At 39.6% G+C, this 27,129-nt stretch overlaps 1 protein-coding gene across 1 annotated transcript; it reads right to left on the minus strand.

The window, feature by feature from the left end:
* Positions 1 to 1,336: 1,336 nt before the first annotated feature.
* On the minus strand, positions 1,337 to 20,956 carry postnb (periostin, osteoblast specific factor b). Its single transcript, XM_036536458.1, has 22 exons — positions 20,774 to 20,956; positions 19,859 to 19,957; positions 14,618 to 14,682; positions 14,144 to 14,301; positions 13,818 to 13,982; positions 13,554 to 13,700; positions 13,143 to 13,284; positions 11,570 to 11,782; positions 11,083 to 11,217; positions 10,013 to 10,161; positions 9,527 to 9,663; positions 9,116 to 9,246; positions 8,745 to 8,875; positions 7,536 to 7,638; positions 7,261 to 7,328; positions 6,682 to 6,727; positions 6,479 to 6,511; positions 4,092 to 4,283; positions 3,628 to 3,672; positions 2,109 to 2,174; positions 1,984 to 2,025; positions 1,337 to 1,870 (listed from the first exon to the last, which is right to left on the minus strand). Exons 1-22 carry the CDS (start codon positions 20,890 to 20,892, stop codon positions 1,833 to 1,835), a joined length of 2,424 nt encoding a protein of 807 aa, XP_036392351.1. The 5' UTR covers positions 20,893 to 20,956; the 3' UTR covers positions 1,337 to 1,832.
* Positions 20,957 to 27,129: the final 6,173 nt, after the last annotated feature.

The raw sequence follows: 27,129 nt of genomic DNA on the forward strand, positions 1-27,129 counted from the left end.
CTTTACAATGTCATCCATTTATACAGCCGGATATTTACTGAGGCAGTTGTGGGTTAAGTACCTTGCCCAAGGGTACAGCAGCAGTGTCCCAGCGGGGATCGAACCGGCAACCTTTCGGTTACAAGTCCTGCTCCTTAACCACTAAAAGCATCTTCCACATCAAAATATCCCCATTAGTAATAATGTGTTGTGACATCTGCTGTCTGTGGCCCAAAGATGCAAGTAATGCAGTTGGCATGTTTTGGTTCTGTTCAGAGTGTTTGTCCCATTTGAAGGTTCTGCACAGAACATCAGAACCAAACAAGGTTGATGTTTAAAATGCAATTCTCTTGTCTGTGTGACCATATGTGAGCAAATTACTTCCATATTCCTGAAATGTGTGCAAAGACTTGGACATTTATGAATTCTTTATCCTTATTTCTTTGTACATTTTCCATGGCCAGCCTGCCAATCGTATCAGCCAAGGCAGATCTAGCAGGATAACATTCCCTCTCTATTGACTAAATGCCAATAAAAGCACTGGACCCTCTACCATATTCATCTGTTTATCCTACTGTATTGCTGTATAAATTATAACACAGCCTTAAACACCATGCTTCGCTGCTGGTATGTTATTAACGACAGTCATGTATGTAAAATGGTAGGTGGCTGCAAATTTTGTTTTTCTGAAAACAAAGAGTTGAATAACTTTCGCATCTTTGCACATCACTTTTAGTTTGAGGTCTAAAATATCCTACGGAGTGATGGACAGCCTTGTGAGCTGAATGTCTTCAATCATGTGCATCTCATTATTCATTTTTCTCTGGAAAGGAAAGATGGTTGAGTCCAAGATTCACAAGGCTTCTCGAGGACAAAGAATGCTATTGCTTAGTACTTTCCCTGAGGTCCTTGTCATCTCTTATGTATTGTGGGATCCCAAGGATCTTGTGGTGTTTGCAGCAGTGCATTGGACCAATTCCATCTGCCCTACAATATCATGCTTTATATGTGCTTTTACAAACATGGTATAATCCACATTGTAATTTTATTTGAAAATGATTTTTTCCAGTTTAAAAATGCAACATTTCATGATACTAACACCCATAGACTTTATTGAACACTTGTTCCAAAGGTGAACATTAGAACAGGAAAAAACATAGGAAGCATTGTGTAAATCATGGCACATAACTCAGTAAGATGTCTTTCAAAGTATTCAGAAAAATAAAGGCTGCAGCAGGCAGCGCCTGCAATTTTACATTTGGGAAAAATTCACAAAAACGGATAAAAAGAAAAAAACATAAAGACAGCAACAACCTCTGAAAGAGCACGTTTAGAAATAAAAATCAAAAATCTGGTCAGGTCTCAAGCTATGTAATTTACACAGAGTAACTGAAAGTAGCAAAGCATTATTCATTTAAACCAAAAAAAAAGAAGCATTCTGAAGTTCAGAATGCGAGCACCACAAAATTCTGATCATGCAGAGGTAAATGCCCCAGGCGTCCCCATCAATATTTGTGTGTCTTGCGACAGGCATTCAGTTGTTACTTACATAACTAACTGCTTGTGTTTCATGCTTTCACACAGATATGTAAAGGAATTGCATGTATGGCTGACTTTCAGTACTCTCTCTTTTTTTTTTTTTTGTTGACCGAGGCTTTAATTTTTTCAAGGATTACATACACCAATCATTGCTTTTGTAAAGTATTTTGCTTTAATTTAATTTATCTAGTTGATCCACAACTTTTTCTCCATCTTACATGTTTATCCAGGTCTTGGCCCCATGGGTGTCTTATTGCGGGTTTGTCCTCAGGTCTTGTCCTCCCTAGCTTGAAGGTGTTCTGGTCAATTTCTGCTCACTGGCTGACCTGTCTTGTTCTTCTTCTGGTGCCAGCTTGGAACAAGGAGAATAATTTGATCACACTTCTAATAATAATATTTAAACATGACCTACTTAGCAAACAACATATTAATTCTAATGGTGAAACTGCTTTGAGTCATTTTTACCTTGAACCTTTCTGCCAGGGACTCGTCTCACTGATCCCCCTGCTGTAAACACAAAGGACGAGAAACCAGTCACAAATGAGCTGTGCTCTTGTTCCTAAAGTGAACACTTTAGACATGAGTCTGACCTTGGATGGCTTTGGTGATTCTTTCTGAGTCTCCATCAACCAGCTGGAAGTCGCCTTCAACTGTCCCTGAGAATCAAGAAGCACGTGACATTACAAATTTATTCACCTGGCAAATGCTACAGTCTTAAATAAATAGCATGGGTAAGCATCTAGGCATCTAAGAAATGTACAAGAGTGTGTGTTCTGACACCAGAATACAATATAATGAGAATCAGTCTGTTGTAACACACAATTCTTCAGAGACGATAAAAACAGAATGTCACAGGTGTGCTCTGGGGGGACCAAGATGGCAAGCATTGCCATGCAAATATTTCTGGAGATAGAGGGTAACCAAAACCTGGCATGTGTCTTTCACTGGCATGTGTTAAACATATTTTATACCTATGTTGGAAAGAAAATGTACATAGGAGAAATCATGCATGAAACTCAAAATGCCATTATCTAGTACTCAATAGCACCTTCTGTTACCACAGAAATATAACAATGCATAATGTCATTTGGTTAATACCCCAAAAACAAATATGTGTTAAATATACCTACATTAATAAAACCTTTTTCACTTTCCAGGAATAACCATGGAGTCATAAAAAATTAATCCATCATTTTTTGAGAAGAATGTTTTTGCATTCCATACTGTAGCTGTCATCTGCCTTTACAAGTAAAGTTATTGCACTTTTCTACTGCCTGTGCCTCCTACAAGATTGGGCAAGGGAAAATATTTCCCATAAATGGAGAGATGCTAAAATTTCATCAGTGAGTCTGATGTCCAGAATAACATGCATGGGAACTTCCTGACTCACAACAGCCCTGGCCTGATTAATTTTTTTTGTGAAGTTAATGCAATTAAAAGTATTCCATTTGTTAATTTCATCTCAACATATTTTAATGGTGCTTTTAATTTTAACACTGCTCTCTAACAGAAGAAGAATTGCATTACTGTATGGGTGGTGATATGCATAAATAATTGTCACTGACAAAACAGTGAGCAATAACCCTAGTTTCACTAGTCTTACCTCAATTCATTTTACTTGCATTAAGCACAGTTATATAATTAAGTTGTGCAAGTTTCAAAAAAGGAAGGCTTTTGATGAAATGCTCATGACTCAACATGGGAGGGTGGCGTAAAGTTTGAATAACATTACACCAATCTGATAATCAGATGTTGCAGTGGTGGTACTACTTGATTAGCAGCTGAGTTACTTTCTAGAAGTTTGTGTAAACTGTCGGAGTTTAGAGAGGAACAAAGCCTGTCATTTCTGGTTAGTGAAATAGATCCATTATTCATTTAATCCATCCCTAATTCCCCTACAGCCTGTGTGCTTTACTTGGAATGTTGAAGAGAAGTCCTGCTGTCAGGTGGATCTCCTGACTTTGATAGTCTCTTCCTGTGAATCATTTTTATTAATAGCTATTGGATCATTGTAAACCTGTAAATAGGAATGCATGCAGTGGTCCTCCAAACTGACTCATAAGTAGCAGTGTTGCATTTTTTTATGTTATGATTCTGCTGATGACAGACCTTCTTCCATAAGCCTTTTCAGGTCTCCGTCAGCTTCCATATCACCTGTGGAGAGAAGCAATCTCGATCACCTTTTCATCTTTGCTATTTCATCTCAGAAGAATGTGACCACAAGTCTCACTTTTTAGAATGGTTTTGCTGTTGACTTTCATCTGAAATTCTACAGGTGAAATTTTATTTCCAGGAGGGGGGGGGGACTGGAGGGGTATGAGTTCCATATTGTATTCTGTAAGATCTTCCTATTTTAATATTTTCAATATATTCCAGGAATAAGATTCTGACAATAGCCTTTGTGTGTAGAGGAATCATTCCCCACTAGATGTCTCTCCTGTAGCAAAGACTCATTTTTCTAAGATTTAGGTGGAATAATGACGGTACAGTATCTTTTCAGCTGTACCTATACTGATACATACAAATATGAAATTGATGTCTCAATCATCTGATGTGTTGTGTTTTGGATATACCTTTGATGACCCTGGTGACCTTTGTTACAGAGGGATTGCTTTCAATGACCCTTGTAACCTTGGTAACAGATGGCTCCCCTTGGATGACCCTAGTGACCTTGGTAACGGACGGCTCCCCTTGGATGACCCTGGTGACCTTGGTGAGCGAAGGATCTCCCTGAATTACCCTAGTCACCGTGGTAACATCAGGCACTATTACATGAAAGATCAAGGCAAGAAATATTAGATTCCACTTTGAAAAACAAGATGTTACCATTACTATACAGCCAGGGTGTCCAACAGCCAGCATTTAATGTTATGTTCCTGTTCTTTTCTTTCAGACATTTTAGTTGCATGTACATCAGCCATCTCTATGACATGAATTTAAGTGTTACAGAAGGAAAATGACAAGCTACAGGAATTTGCACCTTTTATGGAACAAAATTAGAAAGGCTTACTTTCAACCTACTTTTAGTCAGTTGTTTCAGAAGATATGAAAAACACAAGTCAAAAGGTTAAAATGTCCTAAGTGAAATATTTGAACATGTTGAGTTATAATAAGCATATCAACTGTTCCACAGCTTTTTCCAATGGCTTTTCATTGGTTTACCTATGCCCGCTAAGCTAAAATACGCTCACTGTGTTTTAGTAACAAGACAAGTGTGGGGTATGACAGTCATAAAGCCTCAGCTACTCGATGATTTCTGATGTATTTTAGGAACGTAATTTAAAGTATTTTTCAAAACACATTGCTGGCTGAACAGTAATGGTCTCTGCATCACCCTGTGAGATATAAAAACATGCAGGTATAAAGCCTTTGCACAAAAAGTGGCAGCACCAAGCAGTACTTTCCAGCATGCCTTGCTCTCGACAAACTCATCAAATACCAAGAAGCTTGGCAAAACTGAGACATTATCTGGACTCGAAAAGCATGTAACAGCAGTGGCCCTCAGTAAATTAGCGAGGTGGAGCAAAATATTTTCTTTTTTTGGAATCAACATCAATGGGAAGCTTTCAGCAGTACTAAAGAGATTCAGCTGACCATCCTGGTCATTGCTTTCAAGTCGTCTTCTGTGCCAATCCTGTTTACACATTTTACATATGTATGAAATTACCTTCAGGAAGACATCCAAGTCTGTGTGTTCGTAAAGGTCATTCCGTAAAGGTCAGAGTTTGAAAGGGTCTTTAAAGATTACTATAATACACAAACACACACGCGCGCACACGCTCACACACACACATACACACACACACACACACACACACACACTAGTGTTTGTATGGAGAAAAGACCCCAATTCCATATATAATATTCATTAATTATTTAACATATAACATTTCACAATTTGAAAGGTGAAAATTGGCATAGCTATATCCAGGTTTATGCCTAATCAGAAGTTAGGCAGTTAATGCCAGGCTCTGGATCCCTTTCAGTATTGCTGAAAATATAGTCTATAGACAAGGCTATAGCCATAACACTATACAGGTAAGAGTAACCAATGTGAATGGACACCATTCTCCAGTTGGTTGGTTACATTGTCGACCCACAAAGACTGCCAAATTCGTGAGCATCAACCTCATTCATTGTGTGTCTATGGAGGACCCGAGCAGTCCTCTACTTTTCTCCTTGATACCTGAAAGAACATGGTAAGACCTTTTCCCAGTCGCAGAACGATACCTGCGTCTTGGCTTATTCGGCATCATGTCTGGATGTACAAAGTCACATATGCTGTGGTATCTGCATCATGTAAGGTTGATGCAACACACAAACAGTACACTGTATACACACATGCACATGGCCTTCTCACATTTTTTTCTCCCTCTCTCTCTCTCTCTCTCTCTCTCTCTCTCACTCACACACACACACACATGCACACGCACACACACAACACAACACATAAGTACACAACACATAAGTACACATACACAGCACACAAGGGTTTCAAAACTCTGCTTTAGCAAGTGCAAAAAAATGCTGCATATTTATTCTGTTATTAGGTGATAGTCCAACAATCCTAAAATGATTATTTCACAACTCGAACAGAGAGGTTCACCCATTATATCGCTGCACCAGGTATTTACAGCATTAATGAAGGATAATAAGGGAAGCAGGCCCTTTCTTGTCCTCACCAAGCCTATAATTATCCAAAATGACTGAATGCATTTTTCATCACAGTCCCAAGATGATTTTAAAAGCCAGTCTCTTTTCGAATGGAAATTTCCTTTTACTTTTCCTGTGACCTGACAACCTCTAAAGTAATTGTTGGAAAAGGAAAGTAATTCAATGTCTGTATTCAATGTCTAATTTATAGATTGAAAAGAAATTGCTCCTTACAAAAAAGTAAAACTGAAAATTTTACTACATATGCAATAACTGGGAGAAATGTGTTGTCAACCACATGCCTTACCTCTTTCAACGACGCGAGTGGTAACGACCTGCTCTAAAAATTAAAAGAAAGAAACAGTGATCACAAATATGAGGGCAGTTCATAGCCTACAGCTTTCCGTGTCTTTCTAACCAGTAATCAGTAACCAATAATCAAATTTATGTTAAAATTAGAAAGGTTAAGTGAAATACATAGATGACTTGATGAAACAACGATTCACTTACTCATGAAAGTGAGAGGAATCTCCACGTATCTGTATCCAGCCACGTACTAGAAGAAGAGAGAAAACTTGAGAAAGATGCTCTTTGAAGAAGGACAATCGACGCCATACCCTTGAGATAAATCAGTGTTCTTGATTTTGTTTTCACATCTATTAACCAATAATAGTGCTTTGCTGTTGGACAAACTGTAAGATACACCTGTGCACCCACCAAGCCACTGTGAATCCGCTTATTACACAGTAAGAACACGACTTATCTTACACTTTGCAATACCAGGACAGTTCTTAGGTTCTTACAGAGCAAGTACATGTTGGTACAGACTGGTTTGTATCATGTGTCTAGCATGATAAGATATGCTCATAACATATTACACATTTTGATATATGGATGAAGTTACCCATTTGAACTGAATTGTTGTTGCAGTTGTTGAAGCTGTTCTTGTTTCACTTTTGTACAACTACTATTACATATGTGTAAGTACAAAAAAATAATAATTGGAATTGCCCACGCAGGTACTATGCAATTGCATATGAATATAGTGGGTAATTACATGTCACAGCGGTGTTATGTTGGTGTTCCTACCTTGATTTGGATGTACCTGATGAGTCTCCGCAACAGCGCCAGCAGGTCCTGGCTTCCAACTGGCAGGTCTGGACACGCAGACACAGACAAGCAGTCCTGTTTAGCCTTCATTGCATTGCAAGTATACAGGCTGGGTGCCACATAATTGAGCCTCTCATCCTATAATGGGACTCTGTTTAACTTTAAGCCAGTTACACTAATCTGCAACCGTGCCATGGCACAGCCTGTTCCTGGCTGCTGGTGCGTTGGTTTAAAACCATCACTTTCGCACTCACCCACTGGGTAGAGCAGGCTTTTAACAACGTGAATCACGCCGTTTGAAGCCATGACGTCGGGGTCATTGATTTTAACGGAATTCACCAGGATGCTGTTGTTGGCCTGGATGAAAAGGGGAGAAGGATAAAATATAAAATCATGACTATCAATGGAAGGTCACTGTTGCAAATGAAGTCTGGAAGTTTCTCCATGCACACCTAATGTCTTGCAAATGAGTGTCACACTTCAGGTCACTGGGTACAGACTTAACCAAACAAGGCCACAGGACTCTTTGTCTGTATTACATTATTAGATTTGCCTGGCAGGCCTTATCCACAGTGACTTACAATACTTACCATTTATATTTTCGGCATTCTGGAACCAATTTACCAATTTTTGCAACTGAATATTTACTGGAACATAAATTATTTTCTGCAAGGGCTAAACAGCTGTGACTGAACAACAAATGGATACAAATTTATGGGATCTGTCGCAACACCACTATCCTCAGTTCTGAACATCAAAAAAAAAAAATTCCCTCAGACTGTTTGTGAACACTGATTGTACATTACGCTTACTGTTCTGTATACAATACTTTTCTACACATGCAAACCATTTTTCTCACAACAGGTCCCAGAGTGCACCAGGAGGCAGACACTGAACAGAGGATAGTTGTTTCACACGAGTAACTTGCAGACACCAATACGAGTAGCAAGGGTACAGTGGTGCAACAAGGGAACCCTTGCTGACTTGCTATCCCACTCCTATTTCCATAATGGAACAAATTAGTTCCGCTACTGTGGGCTCCCGGTCATTGTCAGCACAATGACAGCACAATGACACGATCGGTTTCAAATTTTTTAAAAATGACCCACTGTCGGAGATGAAATGAATCAAATGAAATTAAATGGCAATGTGCATTTTATTATAAATGGATTTTAAAACATACTCTCAAGCCACATAAAATTGTTCTGTTATAGAACATTATCTGAATAAAAATGGACAGGGTCATGTGAGCATCAGGCCACATAGTCATACAACTGTAGTGTATATTCTCTGAAAATACATACAAAATATATTACAGCATAAAAGATGTGTTAAAAAGGTACATGATGCTGCACAGTTGGCGAGGGTTTATATAAAGACTCAATCAGCTATTACAACGTATTATGTTTTGACGTGTTATAGCCCTTTGTGACCACTTGAAGAGGAGGACTGTGAATACTTACAGACAGCAGTCTGAGGTTGTTTCCTTGTAAGGTCTTGACAAGGTTGGTGACTCCGCCCTCCAAGCCACCACCAATGAACACATTGTGACTGAAGTGGTAGAGCAGTATGGCCCTCAGGGCGTTGATGTCACCTGGTCATGAAACAGGGGGTCACTAAACAGCTCTAGTGTGAGTGATCCCAGCTGTAAATTGGAACATTATTCAGAACATGTCCTTCTTTTTATTGAAGAAATTGATTTCAAATGGGCAGAAACTGACTTCAGATCAACTTCAAAAAGGACGGCAAATAAGAAGCAAAAGCAAGAAACAAAAAAAAAAACAGAATGAACAAAAGAAAGAACAAAAGGAAAGAAGAAAGAAGAATGACCCACTTGTCAACAGCGCTGTGTCTCGCCTGGTCATGCCCTCAAACGCATCATCTGTAGGGGCAAACAGGGTGAAGTCTCCTTCTTGTTGGAGTAAACCAGTTAGACCTGCGGCCTCCATCAGAGACAGGAATATCCTGCAACCAAGGACACGTTGTCACCTCACTGTATCATGGCAACTACACACGGTTCAGAGGTAACGTTGTTGCTGTCCCATTCTAACACATGTAATTATCACCAAAACCCAATGATTATTTTAGTGAAATTGGCAAAATAAATCTGTCTGGAAACTGGAAACCATCTGATATTAAGAATGTAGAGAATGAAGAGAGGGATGGAAGCTAAACACTACTACAGTATTTATGGTTACGCACAGTATTTATGTTTGCTGACATTTTTCAGGCACCGGTTGCTTACTTGAAGCGTCCGTCCTCGTTCAGGACCTGGAACATGGTGTTCGTAGCCGGCCTTATTAGGGTCCTCATGAGATGTAGGGCTCCATTTGTCCCCTCTTTGCTTCCTCTAATCATACAGGCGTTCTCAATGCAGACAGCCTACGTGGAGGAGACGCTAGCCACCATCATTTCACTGCATGCCACATGCACCAACAACAAAAACACCATGTGACAACTGTCTTCTGGTCACAGAAACGGAAGCATTTTTCATTGCATGCATTTGACTGAATAACTGTGTACAGACATGGGGATCCAAACAAAGAAATGAGAAACAGATACAGAACAAAAAATAACAAGGCCAAACATTGTTTGGATTATTTCTCAAAGGGTATTTTTGCATGTCAAAAGCACAACAATGGAATCTGTACTGTCAACACGGGGTAGTGTTTCTCACTCTCAGCATGTGCAGTCTTTGGTTTTTCTCTGAATGGGGTAGGGAGGGACTAACCGTGCGGTAGATGAACACCCTGAGGTACTTTCCCCCGATGGTCTCCAACCGTTGGCCATTGTACATCTGATTCAGCACAATCTTCCTCTTCAGGATGTGGTTTTCCAGGATTATCTTCAGGAAGCGCTGGTCCATCGACATCACCTCATCTATGGGTTACACCACAGGGACAGAGACATTAGATTGCACATATGACATATCTAAAGAGATGGTAGATCTCCAATGGGAGACCATAAAGAGAATTCAGATCTTTTGCTGGTCACCATAATGGGTGTGATTAGACATTGCTTCTCAACACACAACAGTAAAAGACAATGTGGTAGACAAGGTTTTAAATTCCTGTGGATTCTTGAGTGAATGGAATGATTATGTCCCTATCGCTTACCAAAAGTGAAACAACTGTAAAAAAAAAAAAAAAAAACCCTTGGGAAAAATGTAAATAAGGTTGACCAATTTGAAAGACATGTAGACAGCGTACAGCGATCAACATTGTCGTATTATGACTAAATATGTGATTCACTTGAGGAAATTACAGCCACTCTCCATAGAAGGTATCACTGACCTTTGTTATGTGGCAAATATTTAGTCTGCCTCAAGAGCACATTGCCACAACAGGTTTGACAATTATATTAATTGCATCGGTAAGAGAACAATTTTATTTAGCCTCTGGTGTTGTCTAAAGCAGTATTCTACTGACTAAATATGGTGGTTGGCCACCATCTTTATATATTTGCTTAGCAGACAACCTTATTCAAACCAATGTAGCCAATGTATATTAGGATATATTAGTTAAGCAATTTGAGTTAACTACCTTGCTCAAGGTTATAAAAGTGGTGACCCACCTGTGCATTGAACTGTAAACTTACCACTATGCCACACTGTATCCCCACCTCTGTAAAAGAACTATATCTGAGTATCTAAGTGCTAAGAAGTACAACACCACACACAACAGCCAGAGTAATTCCAAATCTGTTTGGAGCCTGCATAGGGGTTCTGACTACACTTTTCTTAATGCATTGAAGTGAGTAGCTGGATGCTCTAGGAAGCAGAGCACAGAATCTGAGCCTCACCTGTAAAAGCCAAGTTGAGTGGGGCGAGAAAGGTGTACTCTTCTCCTGACCTCATGGCAGCGGCCAGACCCAGCTCAGAAATCATGTCGCCAAAGGTAGCCTGAGAGCTGCCAATAAGCTCGATCACCTGTTTAGCTTAATGCGGAAAAGAAACATTAGACATCCTATTCAGAGTCCTGCCAATTTAACACAAAATCATTCTGCTAAGTAATTACCACATCAGCTAGTAAACCAGTTCATTTCATATCAACTTCTCGATTACAACAACTGCAAAAAGTATGTTTTTTCAAAGTATGGCAGTGTCAGTGCTACAGAAGGTCATCAGATAGAAACTCACATTTAAGAAACAAACTGATCAACCACAGCAACAGCCTTTGTGTCAGCGGTGGTGCATTTGCTCTGATTTAAAATCATCTCATGTAAACTGACCAATAAACCCTGACATTCTGAGGCGAAAAGGGAAAAGGGAAGTGAGACGGGAGCTAACCTGAGTCTGGCATCAGCACCTGGTCGATCAGGTGGATGACGCCGTTGGTGGTGACAATGTCTTTCTTCAACACCATCTTGATGCCATTCACGGTCAGGCTCTCTCCATCACAGCCGATCTCAATGTTGTGGCCCTCCACTGTCTCGTAGGAGGTGCCGGCCATGATAGCCTCTGAGCACTGCACTGAGTTCAGCAGGTGGAAGTTCAGTAGGGCTGGAGGAGGACAAGAGCACACCATGTGATCAGGGATCCATGAACCAATACACAGGTCAAAAGCACTGACACATAGCTTAGATGTGCCAGTGAAGCTTTATATCATTTGTTTTGTATCATTTCAAAAATGCAAATGGCACTACAGCCACTGCTTCCTGGTTGATTTAAAGGAAAATTTGAGCACAGGTCAGAATTGGGGGTGGCTCGTTGGGTGGGGGGGGTGGGGGGGGTCTTTGGGGTGAGCTGTTTCTACTGAACTCTGAGGAGTCTTGCTGGTATGTTCTCACATGACTGAAGTATCAATTAAAAGGTTAACACAGGCAACTGGATAATCCTCTGTGTCCCTGGGGTCCCGGTAGACTGCATCTCATTGTGGCTTCATTGCGGCTATTGACTGCGGAGCTTTATCTCACAGCTCCAGGCAAACAGGGACAAACAACAAAGACAGAGATCACACTGCTGGCAGTTTTCATCAATTTGAAATTAAACTTGAATGATGCAGCTGTTTCATTCCCCCTAGGTGAATGGTGCAGTTTTATGCATTTCAAATAATGTTGCGGTTAGAACCATCTGATCTTTTTAAATGGCACTTTCATTCCATGAATATTCCACATCTTTTTGAATTCAGAAACAGCATGTGCTGATCTGCCTGTTATTTAGCTACTTTTAATTGTTTGAACTATGATTAAAAAAAGCACCATGGGTCTTTGTACGTAACATACATAGACATAACAGATGAAATGTTTTGGCACTGGATGTGAAGAGGAATATCCTGAGAGGGTGTGGTTTTATCATTATCAAGCCAAAAGGAATCATCATACTGCCAAAGGCTTAGACAATTCAGAAAACATCAGGTTTCCTTTGAGTGAGTAGGCTGTTAAAGGTATCAGAAGATTTACCCTTTGGACACTATGCCAGATCTCCCTCTCTCCACACACCTTTTCTTTAAAACATCACAAAATTCAGTCCCTCTTTTTGTCATTAGATACACAACTGCGGTTAGAGTATTGTTTGCGGACTGTCTGAGAAACTAAAATTGTCGGTTCAGACTGCAGCAGTGCCGTCTACTTGCAATAGGCAAACCACGTGAAAAAAAAAAAAACTCAATGACTCAGTGCAGCAAATATGCATAGGAAAACCAGAGAGTTACTTTTCCTGCACCTTGATCTTATTACATACAAAAACCCCCATTCAGCCCTCAGTCTCGGGATTCAGTGAAGTGGTTGTGAAAAATTCCCTTCCGTCAATAAAAAAGGTCTGAATGTCTTCCTTCTGCGTGTTAGAGAGTCCTTTTTTGACCCCGCACTTTATTTGCCATGTGTGTTCCAGTGAGACCACAGAAGAAGACCACATGGTTTACCTTGGAGGACTCCCTTGTCGCTCATCAGCCTCTCCAGAATATCGCTGTCCAGCTTATCAAAGGCTTCGTTGGTGGGGGCGAATAACGTGAAGTGGCCTGGCTGACCCAGTTTGTCCAGCAAGCCAGACGCAACAGCTATAGTCTAAGTCCAAAGTAGAATTTATGATTATCACCTTTATAATGACACTGATGTAAATGCAGATTTGATGTACTCCCTACATGTAATGGAGCAACTATCCACAAATTACATACAAAGATTAATAATAGTCAATTACATGTAAGCCTAGGATACCGAATCCTAAATAAGCCTGTTCATGGGAGTTCCCAAAATACACTAAATACTGAATCAAAATACTTTTTATTCTTCTAAATTTCAGCATTCTGATCTTTAATCTTGATTTTGGTACTAACGTTGAGGGAGGTCAGGTCATCGTTGACTTCGATGACGTCCTGGATGGTGTTTCCCACGGCAGTGATGACGCGGTCGAGGACATGCACCACTCCGTTTGTGGCCACCTGATTGCCGTGAATAATCCTGGCGCAGTTCACCGTAACGATCTGCAGTGGGAGCAGTGCAAAGAACACTCAGCAACATTTCCAAACAGACGAGGATGTTCACAGATTTTAACAGGATCTCCACATTGTAATTATATCCACAATGCTGTTGAAGCATACCCCATTGGAGTAATGGTTGATGAGAAGACCGAGGTCATTGTACATGGAGGTGACGGTCATGCCATTCTTCAAGTCTTTGGTTAGGAGGCGCTTGTTAACCATGTGGTAGCGAAGAGCATTGTACAGCTCTATGTTCACATTGCTCACCAGTGCACTCCTTACTGTCTGTAGAGAAAACATTAAGGTAAAACCCTCAATAAGTGATTAATAATAAATAAGTAATAAAAAAATTAACATCCATGGAACCATAAAAAAAACGTCTTGCATCCTTACTGTCATCGCTGCTCTAGTCACAGAGAGATACTGTATGTTACCAAGTGACTCACAGGGTCTAAGAGATTCCAAGCTTCATTGCTGGGAGCAAACATCGTAAATGATCCATCTCCCTCAATCTCTGCCCTCAGCTTGGAGATATCCGAGTACTCCTGAGTAGTGATGGCATTCACAAGACCCAGAGTTCCATACACGTGGTCAATGGGGGCCACTGGGAAAGATGGAGAAAAAAAGATAATGAAAGTTCATTTATGGCCAGAGGTAATGTATTGCTTTGAAAGAAAATTACATTTAAAAAGCATAAGTATGTGTATTGGTAAGCCACACTATCACCGTGGAAACAAAAACAGGAATAACCAATGCCCAATTCTGCACAGTATTGCACCGACGCCAGCAATTAACCGCTGCCAGTTAGTAGTGATTAGGGCACAGCAAAGCTTTGAAACCCTAGTTCATGAATGGCTGAGGGAGTGTCCCTGGCACGGTGTCTGCGACTGAACTGCTGGGAGGCAGATGTTGCCACGCACCTGCTGGGCATCCGGGCATTCCATCTAGCTTCATGTATCCAGGGCAGCACTCGTACAGCACTGTCCTAAAGGTGAGACAAGGAGAGTTAGAAGGGATACCTCTTCTGCTCTACATAAATCAAGTCAATCTGTTTGGATATGTTTTGAATATCTGTCTGGACCTGTTGAAGGTCAGTGCCCTCGTGCAGAGGAAAGAGATAAATACAGTTTCCCAGGAGGCCTTTTATCTGCCCACCAGACGTATTGGTGAGTCATCTATAATAATGTGGAAAGAATTCTGCAGAATAAGTTCTGTGAGGTGAGTTGAGGATATATGGCATCCCTTAATGACCCGGCAATAAATAAACTCTGTAGACTACAGTACATGAGTAATTGCAGCGTTGGGTTGGGAGCATAATGGTTTATCCTCAGAGGCATCCTGTGAAACATTTTTTGCTGAATCAACAACAGTTACCTTTATAACCATTTCATGGTGCTGACAGCACAGTGTTTTCCATGTTGAATTCATTAACTGATTCATTACTGAAACATGGTATGTGGTCCTTGTTTCTGTACCAGAGCAATGGCAAAAAAGTCCTTGCTCTTTAGGATTATTTTGCCATGCCATTTTGAGAACATTGAATTCAAGCCCTCTTTTCTTTGAAAGAGAGCAATTTGCCTAGCCCACAAGTGAGCTCTGGTTAACCTCCAGAACATTATTTCTTAGCCTTGAAGCGGTATGTTATAATCAAAGGTTTTAATGGTCGGAAACCCTGGTTAGACGATGGAACTTCTCGATTCCCATACCACAAAGATTTGAATTGACCGTATGAAAATGCATTAGTTTACATAATGAGGAATATCTGGACAACATTTAAAGAGAAGGATAGAACCTTCCATTGGATCATACAGTAAAAGTAAACCAAATTTCATCAAAAAGAAAGTCAAACACAAAGTTCTAGGCAGCAGAAAAAAGCTCACTCTTTGCACTGTTTGTTCGGACTATAAACAGTTTGTCCTCTCTTCTTGTGACCTCTACACTCGGATCAGGATAGTGTAAATACTCTGTAGGTATTTGAATATGTTTTTTTTAACTTCATCAAAGGAAATCTGGGAGAAATTTCCTCAAATGGAGGAAAAAAAAATATTTAGACAAAATGTGCCACTGTTGGCATGACTTGATTTGCATATGATCAGTCAAGTGTAGAATTTTCCCTCAACTTCTGCATCACCTTACATGCCTAAGGCCTCTGACCTCTGCTAATACTGTGCACATGTTTTTCAGTGTATGTGTATGGTCTGCCCCTTTAAACTACGGAATAACTGCTATAGTTGGAAATTATTTTGTTATTCATAATACAAGCAAATGACTGCTAATTAGTTGCAGATGGACTTTAATATGCTTGGAAAGGATTGTTAAATATATAGCTTAAATTAATAGAAATAAGCACATTTTATGTCATGCAGCCACATTAGTATGCAGGGTCGGTGTAATAGATTCATAAAATGTGTCATGAATTTATGAAAGCATAAAGGAGCTGCAATGAGGTAACAGCTGGAAGTGGAACATGGAATGGAACTTCTGGGTATAGCTACACAGCAAGGGGAATTCTTGTCAAATGGTCAAATGGTTCTTCCTCAATGCAGAGTTTTGATCTCTGCCTCCAGGAAGAATCATTATACCTTTTAATTTATTTTTGGATAAATTCACCATCACTTCATGGGTCTACATTGTTTTCGAGTACGGCAACATATGACAATACCAGTTCCTGTAACAATTCTCCTCTACAGTAATTAATGTGCAAATGCTACCACATGTCTGCTTTTATGAAGGCGTTAAGTACTGTATAGTTCCCTGTAGTGATGGTATTTTTATGTAAGAAAGCAGTGGTACAGGATGCTTTGAACCTTACAGTGAAATCCAGAAAGCAATGTTTTTTTTGTACATGCATTAGGAAACCTGTTTTGTTAGGAAGTCAGCTTTTTACCTGCTATACACAGGCCCCTGTTGGGGTGTATTGACTGTGGTTTCAGACTGCTTTAATGACTAATATGTAAATTATGGCAATCAGCAAGAAATGCTTGTTTCACAAATGGTTGGCCCATTGCTCTAATGGTACTCATATAGCCAGGTGAAGCCAATTTTAAAATGAATGTCCACATAGCGTGATTGCATGAGAAAGAACCAGGGTAACAAAAAGCAAACAGGACCACTGCAAAGGTTTCCTTGGCTCAGGTCTCAAGAAAATCCATCAGTTGTCCATAAGTTTGCAGGCAACAATTTTTTGTTAGAGACAGCAGACAGTGTCTCAGGAGTTCCACTGGTGGACATTGGGAAGCCTCCATACGAGCAAATGTTTCCATATGTTCCCTCACAGTGGGTGAACAGGGAACCAGACTTCGGAGTGGCCAAAAGCCAAGGTGCACTGAGGCTAGAGAAAATGAGGTATACATGCTTCCAGGAAAAACAGATATAGGGGAAAAGGGATTGCTCCAGCTCATGTTTTAGTGAGGCGAGGTGAAACAGTGTGGGACAACAAAAAAGGGAACGTGAAGGGACACAACAGCCACTCTCTTCACCAACTCCATCAGTGATGCAAAGGAAAATGAATTGGGGTTGGAGATGAGGTCAAGGCAGCCACACAGGGGTCCAGATTTTCAGTCAAGATGAAATATAGCAACCTCAGTGCATTTAGTCCAATACAGGGAGAACCCTTGCCTCCTGGCACAAGAGCAGAGTTGGAAAACTAATGCGAAAATTCCACAAAGAGGCGAAACCATCACAACTTTCCTCACATTTTTCACTTCACTCAACTTCTCTGCATGGCCTAGCAGAGCACATGAGTCTCTTGGACACAGACACCTTATGTCAGGGTCAGCCATGTTTTCATTCAGAGCAAAATCCATGTAAAAGTCACACTTTTATTTCAGTTTGAAGTTGGACTGTTGTTTGTCAGACAAATAATTTTCAATATTTTCCACATGCGATTTAAACCATGATTAAAAAATGCTGTGTTCACAGACACCATTTGGATTAAAGATGCAAAATATATCAAGATGAACATGTGCACATTGTACAAACTTGGAAACAAAACATAATAGACCAACCCTGTCTGACAGCTGGAATAAATAGGTTCGGCAGAACTGGATAAAACAGCTGCCAAAGCATCTAAGCCTTCGAGATAGTGTCTCCCATTGTTATCGATTTCAATAAGCTAGCCAGTGAGCAAGCAAGTTAGCTACTGGCCAACAGCCTTTGTGGTGTGCTTCACAATTCCATCCATTGGCATTGCTTTAAACACCTTAACCTGAATATTCATAAGCCATGGAAAGTATACATTTTACTAGAGATGCTGTGCGTATCAAAAATTGGCCGATTAATTTTTTTTTTCTCCATCAGAGTGATGAGTTCTGGGAGCAGATCTACTTTGTTAGATAGAGAAATGTATAACATGCTGGCCAACAGCACAATATAATTTAAAGCTACCAAACGTCTAGCCAACAATGCATTTGTACCAGATGGAACCACTCTAAGTACAGGAGACTCACCTTTGACTTTTTCTGTGCATAAAAAACTCATTCAATCTAATATAATAATTTAAAAAAACACAACTTATGTGAAAAAAAATATGTGATTAATGTGTGTACTTAGGAAATAATTCAAAACTATCTATAACCTAAATATAACAGCATAAGTTTTGATCCTATGGTCTTTGGTTCAGGAATGTGGAGTAAAAGTGGAAACAGGGAGTGCTGCCTGGTGCAAGTATTTGATATAGCGAAAGACAAATTTGTGAATGATAAGGGTCTCCTGTACTCTGAACAAAACATAATTTTGTCTGTCATGGCTGCCTGGATGTACAATACCAATTGCCCTGTTTGAGCACACCAGAGTGAGAGTAATTGTTGGAGTGGTGATCTTCTAGATATTGAACCATTGATGCAGAACATTTAGTGCCTCTTTTCCTTAGCAGTATGAGTGGACTGTGAAGTAAAAGAGCTGCTTTGGTTGTTGTACTTTCTGTAGAAATGTTTCAATGCCTTACAGTTTGGGTTTCATTATGAGTTGTCCCATTCAGACATGTGGAAAACAGAAACCAGTGAGCTCTTGAACAGTGGAGCCCAGACTGACTGGGTGAGACGCTGTGACGCTGAGCACACAGAAATCCCCCCCCCCCTCAAAACTGCAGTCAACCTCCAAGGAAAACAAACGCAACAGCAGCAGAAATTCTGCTTGGCGCGCAAGCCGGCGGTGCCATGGATAGGGAAAATTAGACATGGCGGAGATCCATGTTTTTAACGGGGAGCCAGTCTGGGACCCTGCTCACTGAAAGACAAATCATCTGGGTTCTTCCACAGGACAGCTCGGTTTAGCATGAGGACACAGCAGGCAGCCTCTGTGAACTCAAGCAATCCCCTTTGCATGCCGTGAAAAATGTGTTTCAAAGCCCCAGACGTTAAAGCCACAAGATCTCCTAATACCAGCGGTTTGCCATGGTCGCCTCTTAAACTGTTTGCAATTCAATCCAGCTGCATTATTTTTTTTTTATTATCAGTTCATTATTTTGTTTTAGACTAAATAGTATTTTTCCTGATGAAATTACACTTAGAATCAGATTTCATTCTACTGTATTGTAAACACTATTTATTTCACTTTTTTTCTTCTCTTTAAAAGGTTTCTGTTTCTCATCCTGTGCATAGCCAGCCCTTGGCAAACCAGAGGTGGAATACCGCTCTTTGCCAGCGCTGGGTTCTGTGTGAGCTTGCAGATGTATTATTAAGGGAGCTGTCACACAGATTATGCCTCACAATAAATTAGCAGAACGTCTGTGTATTTTTAAGAAGGTCTCTTTGCATGTGCCAGTCAGTAATCAGCTGAAATGGTGCTTACTCATTATAATAAACAACTAGCAGAGTGTGAACTTATATAGAGAACAACTGAGTGTGGAGTGAACGCAAGTTGAAAAAAAAAAATACTGAACTCCAGTTCTCTGAGAGTCCCCATTAAAGGACTGGTCACTGTCAAAATCAGAACACAAAGGCAGTGTTGAAGTTAAGAACAGATGCTAAAAGCTAAGGTCCATGTAAACCCATGACAGCTCATCTCTTTCCTGGAATGAGTTCAACGTGCTGTGGATGACTAAATGCCACCTTTCAACTTTGAACTTGACACTGGAGCATTCAGGAGTGTCCATCTCCAGACATTTTAAGGCAGTTAAACCAGGCTGCTGAGATGCTGAGACAAGCAAACCACATACTTACGCTTTCTTTCCACAGATGGACCCGTGATACCAGTTCCGGCAAGTGCTGAAGTATTTTTTCTTGGTCCCCATGACTTGCTGGAGAGCGCACACATTTGGTCTGAAAGGGACAAAACGGAAGAGACAGGTTAATGAAACATCGGCCCAAAGTAAAGAGAGTGACTTTCTTCAGCTCCTATCAATTTCACACAATTTCTTTCCATGGCACCACCATGCTTCTTTGTTTAATGGTTATTTGACAGTTGTGGCAATTTATTATAGATTATAGAGTTCATATAGCATCATAATGAATTTTAGAGCAGAATATAAGTTTCAAAAAACACTTCTTGCCATTATAAATCTTAAAGGGACCCAAAATTACAAATTAAAAGTTTTTTTTTTCTTTCAAATTGTGTAGATAAGGGGAGGGTTGAATTATAACCCGAACCCATCCAAAATCTTCACCTAATTTTTCTGTGTTCCTTTACCCACATACTACAAGATAATCAAATGGAACATAACATGAAAAATTAGCTTCTTGTTCTAGTCTGCCAACATCCCTCATTTTAAAAGTTCAATAAAGTCAAACACTACATGAGAAATAATGAAAATTAGATACACTTCATTATAAATGAGATGAATTTCATACACAAAAAAGTCATTAACAGTTATGTCTCAAATCAACAACTGTTTGATTTTTGTACTGTCCAGATATTATTTCTCATTGTAGTTTCCACAGAAATTGTACAATCCTTCCTTCTCAAATTCACAGAAAGAAGAGTTAAAAAAAAAAAAAAAGATTTTAATCAGTATAGAAATATCCAGAATCCACTTTTCTCCTTCTTGGGTTCTCAGTCACGGCTCAGTCCTGAGAGAAGACTCTTTGCTTTATTTCTTCACTGAGCAGCTTTATTGGAAGAATTGTCATTTCTCTTACCCCTTATCCTTTGCCCTTATGCGGCTGTGGGATACAATCTTGTCATAAGCAGACGAGTCCACCTGATCAAAGGTAGACAGCACAAACAGTGCCAGGACAGCTGCACACAGGAGCTGCATCTTCACTTTCCCCCTCCGGCTGGACTAAATAGGAAGAAATGGGAGCAGGTCTGAGAGAGGGAGTTTATATACCTCCCAGTGTGGGAGGATAGCCCAATATCAACCTGATTTCGGTACCACCCTCCCTCTGAACCCCTGTAAGACTCTGTTCCAATCCAAAAGGGCGCAGCCCCCAGTGTGAAGTCAGGACAGACTTTTTCATCATCATCAGAGAGAGAGAGAGAGAGAGAGACAGAGAGAGAGAGAGACAGAGAGAGAGAGATGGGACCAATTCCATCTTGGGAGTTTTGTGAGATTGCTGTATTGGCAACTGTCACACAGCTATTTCACTTGATTTCTGTCCTGAGTGAAGTCACAGTCGCAGCACAGTAAGTTAGCTTGGTTCCCTCTGGGTTGAAGTCATTTTCAGGGGACAGGGAGTCTGAGCTGCTGATTTAGAATCTGACAAATGCGGGCCATATGGAAGCAATGGAGAACTGTATGGTCTCCAGTGACTTATCTGTGATGATCTCATTTTTTAGGGTCACAAAAGAAAGTTTTCAAGCAAGGGAAGGAGTGAGAGGGAGGAGGGAACACATCAACACGTCATCAATGGGGTAAATGATGTGTGCAGTGCTCCATCTAGTGGCCAAATTTAGTCAGTTACTTGTGGCCGAAGTGCCTTTGGACATCTAATTAGATTAAGAGGAAACATGCCTACTGAGCACATTTTTAGCGCTACTACTACTGCTGCTGCTGTTACTACTACTACTAATAATAATAGTAATAATAAGCCTTTCATAAATTCTGTGTGGGTAAAAATTCTGAAAATCTAGCTCAGGATATTGCAGCTGTGGTTTTCCCCCTCTCATTTGCATTTCCGTCCTGGTTGCAATTAGAGTCCTCGCGTGAAGGAAATCAATTTACAGAGCAGTGGGAAACAATGCAACTGAAAAACTGATTAATGGACGAGCAAGTCTGTGGAATGTTGAAATACTTCCTTACAGATGTGAGACACGTTTAAGAGTAATTAATCAAGAATGCATCCCCACTGAACGCCTTCCAGGAATTTCTTCATTAGCAGATATCCATTCACCCGCCCAACGGCACTGAGCTCTTTAAAATGCAAGTGTTTAACCATGGCGTTTTAGACAGGTGTGTCAGTAGTAAGTTTATTATCATTTGTACAGTTTAGAGGAAGGTCTAAATACGTTATGCTGTGTGATGTCACTTGTTTAGAACGATGGAAAACTTTTAACTTTTTGCATACATTCCAAAAATTCTAACTGTGTTGAAATTGATAGCAATATCCAAAACCTGTTCTTTGGAAAAGAAAAACATTAAACGGTAAAAAAAAAAAAAAAAAAAAAATATTGGAGGAGGCAGTGAAACGTCTTGGACAAATAATGTATACACGCCTTGTTTAGTCTAAATATTAATAAAGCTCTGACGCTGCATTGATAGCTAGTGTGTCATGATGTGGACATTGGTGTTTGGATGTTCTCAGACATCGTGACTAATTCATACTCTATTTTCTGCTCACAACCGTCCAACCTTCTCTATTATGTTTGTATGATAGGAGAGTTATGCTGCCGTCTGCTGGACGAATAAGGTTCCGAGGATTTCGTGTTGGCGTCACAGGAAGTGTCTTCATTTTGTAAGCAAACAGGTGAATGCACGCTACGCATTTCTATCGATTTTTCCCTGCATTTAAGCCTTGGGAAATATGTCTGTAAGTAAAGAAATTATTTGTATTGATGCTTATATTAAGAGGGCTTACGTCAGGGCTATTTTTCTAGCCCTTGTTTCTGTTCTGTAAGATTTATTTTTCTACACTGCATTTTATGTAAGCTAAGTTAGCATGTTTGTCAACCTGTTAGCGAGTCATATGCTTATCTTAAAATGTGCATGGAAGTATACTTTGAGATTGTCTCCATATTTTCTGTGGATTAAGCACAATGAGTGTGTACACTATTGTACCGTTGTGGGATAAGGGAATTTATTGAAGTATGTAGTGACACATTATGCTTAGTTATCTTTGTCAATGTAATATCTCGCTAGTAGCTTAGTAGCTTATTTTAATTAGCCAGTTGCTAACGCACATTGTTAACTTCGTAATATGTGAGCGTGCATACCTTCTATTTTATATATGTGGTGAATGTATGTATATCTAAGTTGAATTTTAATTATCAGCATATTCTTTAAAGCGTATTATTTCTTTTATTTTATGTCAGTATGTGAATTGTGCACTGAGGTATTCCCTTTCTCTGTATTTTGTAGTTTTACAAATAAAAGAAACACAAACACAGATAATACGAGTTTATTGTACAAAGATTTAACACGCAGTGAGGCTTCAGACCTTTATTAGAAACTTATTGTGAATGTTCTATATCTGTCTTAGCTTTGCACAGACCATGCATTGTGAGGTCAGAATAAGAGTGTTTCTGTTCAGGAGGTATGAGATCTCTCAAGGCTTTTCCACATCTTTGTGTTGATGGTTTGCATGCCTTTAAAGTTCAATCATAAGCCTCTTGCCTCGGTGTGGTATTTAGTTCTAAGGCCTAGCCAATCTGACTCCACCATGTGCCTAGCATATGAACATGAGGAATGTGCATCAACACATCTAACCGGAGGAGTGGAGGGGACATTAGGGCAGAATAGCAGGTACAAAGCAGGAAAAAGTCTGGAAAGGTCCAGAGAGGGACATGGACAGCGCAGTGCTCTGCTTTTGGTTGATTTACATTGGGGGGACTGTGGGGCAAATGAAGGAAATATACTGTGTAACAGTTAAGGAGAGGGGTTATATGAAAAACACGTAACGCACACAACCTGCAAAAACACGTAACAAACACAAGCACACATACACAAAGTGAGCTGGTCTCTCCAGCTCCCTTGGGTTTTTATTGGTTGTATTCAGGATTTATTGCTTGTCCTGACACTGTTATGGATTGTGTTTGAAGAAGGAAAAAAAGAGAAGCCCCAGATACCTGGTGAAAAGATGCATTACATATTGTTGAAGTTTATACAACTTTCTGCATCTGTCATAGAGTTATACACAAACACCTAATAAGTGATTATGCTGTATTTGATTAATCCTCTGCTGTTGTCACACAGAAACCACACCAGGAAAGCTTGCACCAGAAAAATAAACAAAAATGAAACACAAAATCTCTGCTGGACACATCTGGACCAAACTCCTCCAATCCTGTTTGACAGATGTTCTGATCTTCTTCTGATGAATCACCGATGATCAGTCAAGGTAGGCCCAGTCAGGCTTGGCAGCTTAATAGACCCAGCTCTGAAACAATGCATGCCAGGCTGTTCTGTAACAAGTGATCCTAATCTTTAGAGCGGTTCAGCTGGGGACCTGGATTTACCTGGATCTAATTAAGAAAAGCCCAGTGTCAATATGCTGAAACAAATCTGGTGACAAGGAAACAGGTTCCAGTACTGTCTCCTTCTGCACTTTTGGTTTGCCTCTGAATTAGCATAAAGCAATGTGCTTCCTTTCTATTCCTTTGTTTAATTTTTAATTATGAGTGCTGGGAATCAAAGCGGTGACATTTTGTGGGAAAGCACAACAAGATAACAGAGGCAAGCACAGTGGTTGTCTAATTGTGCCGCTGCTACAATTAACTCTCATTTTTCTCTCAAAGCATATCTGTTTGTGTTTTTCATGACAAGTTACCAACACACACACACACACACACACACACACACAGACAATTACTTTTAGATTAAACTGAGCCAAATCTGTGTGTTGATTCTACAAATTAAAACCAACCCCACTGAAAGCTGAACAGAATGTGCTGTTCGCTTATCCCCTGTAATTAAGGATTCCCAATTAATCGATCCATGAGTAACTTTTTTTTTCAGGGACAATCAAACAGCTGGAACAAACCAAACTGTTATGGGTTCTGATAAATGGAATATCACACAATGCAAAAGCCTCACAAATAATTAGGTTTATGCATTGTGACAGATTATATCCAAATGATGAATACACAACGTGTCACTTTTGAATATCATGTTGTGGTATACCATATTATCTGTCTGCAGAATATTTTTCTGCTGAACATAAACACAAATTGATATGGTATGAAACAGGAATTTGGTGGCATGGTGCATTCAAAATGATTTGATTGAAACAATCCCAGGATTTCACATATGAACTGTTCCTCCCTTTACAACACAGTCCAGATTTATTCCACTTACTATATATATATATATATAATATACTATAATCTATAAACACACATGTAATATGGTCCAGCCCTAATGACTCAAGCGGCGCATAGGCTTATTGTATTCAGACTTCATCACATTTTCCTGTCCACCTCAAGAGCATGACGTGTCATTTGAAACAATTTGAGTGATAGCACTAACAGACACATTAAAACACTAATGCACTAGTAATTTCACTACATAAATTAATAAAGCACTAATGACACTCTGAGCAGGCAAAATAGACTTACCCATACGTGTAGCAATCAAGGCACAGCCTGCAATGAACAGTGTTATCCACCTCATCAATTTATGTGAGCGGGAGATTGAAACAGCTTTGGTACAGGCTATTTTACAGAAGACATTTTCTACTGACAATTTTCTCCATTATGTTTGGACCTTTGACTCCTGACAATTGAGTTTGTGAATCTGAATCCTGAGTGCCTATGAGTTTGAATTCCAGCTGCTTAAATGGCATTTCTCCACTAGTTAAATGCACCTGAAAACACAGTTGGGAAAAGTTTAAGTGCATGAATGTATAAATACATTATCTGTCTTGATGTGGTCTTGCAGTCCTCTAAGTGGTACTATCTAACCTCGCATCCATGAGTGGATGCTTTTATGGAGATGGATGCATAACGTGTCTAAATATTCACCTGAATGTGTCTTAAAAAGAAAACTTTTAACATTCTCTCTGTAAAAAAATGTCCATTGAGCCATTAACAAGAGCAATGCATATGCAGTGCACTTATCTCCACATATCACCATGTTTTTGCATAGCAAATTTTATCATTGTTCACTAAGGGATAAAGTAATATTTCATCAAGTATTAATCTTTGATGTTTTCATGCTATTAGGAGTCCTTGTTAATCCACATTCTATAGTACTTCACATACATATACAGCTGCACTAAATATCTGTTTTGAAACTTGAAAAAGTTACAGCTTGTCTACAGTTCATTTGCAGGGAAAATCTTATCCATGTAGTTATCCATGTAAGCTGATATCAGGTAATTAATGTGAAAGTGCATTCCATTTTAAATTACCATGGTAACAGCAAGACTGTTGTTGCAGCACACCTAGTGGCTAATTTTGTCCTTGGGTGCTACAAGTGCGGAGGCGTGTGAGGGGGTGTGAAGCTGAGTGGGTAGCACAATAGGTGCGTGTGTGTGTGTGTGTGTGTGTCTGTCTGTCTGTCTGTCTGTCTGTGTGCAATCTGGGTGATCTGCACAGAATGTGACTGCAAATCTTTAAGATACTGTATTGTCTTTTCACCAAATATTATCGACAACAGAAAATATGACAGAGAGAAACTACAGAAAAAGGCAGTGATTGAAATTAAATATTAAATGAGAATCTGAATAAAATTAGATATTGTACAGTTGGTTATTGTATTGTTTTATTTATTCTGCAATGTTTTCTCATTTTGATCCCCATGCTCAGAAATGATTCTGACCATTCCAATTCCAAGTTTATTCACACTCACTATGCTTCAGGCAAACTTATCGGTGCTACATGAAAAATGTCAAATGTATGTTTATTTATTTTGCATCATAAAATACATACACCTCGTATAGTACACAAGTCTAGTATGTTACAAAAAGATGCTATTCATTTGCTGCAAAGTAACTGTTCTGATATACAACTTTAACATTGATTATCATATCATGGTTTATTATTGCAAGTAGACACACTCAAGATGAACAAATACATGATTAAAGGTTTCAGCAGGATAATGCAATGTAACAAATGCAAAGCTAGATTATAGTCCATGATCGTTTTAATCCTGGAGGTTAAAATGCAAAGAATCAATGAATTCAAGTTTTGCATAGAAAATTATTAAAGATACAGTGTTGCATTAAAAAAAAACATCCAACGCCCACCCCCTGTTAAACACTCTCAACAGTATTTTGTGCAAAGTGCAAGAGTGAAGTGTGTAGTGCTCCCTTGTTAAAGCACAGCTAACATGGTGGGTTCTGTCACTACGAGTCTCCATTATAGAGACCAGCGTAGACTTTACAGTCTTGTGGGGTGT

The sequence above is a fragment of the Megalops cyprinoides genome, chromosome 9 (assembly GCF_013368585.1).
Source record: "Megalops cyprinoides isolate fMegCyp1 chromosome 9, fMegCyp1.pri, whole genome shotgun sequence".
Classification (NCBI taxonomy): domain Eukaryota; kingdom Metazoa; phylum Chordata; class Actinopteri; order Elopiformes; family Megalopidae; genus Megalops; species Megalops cyprinoides.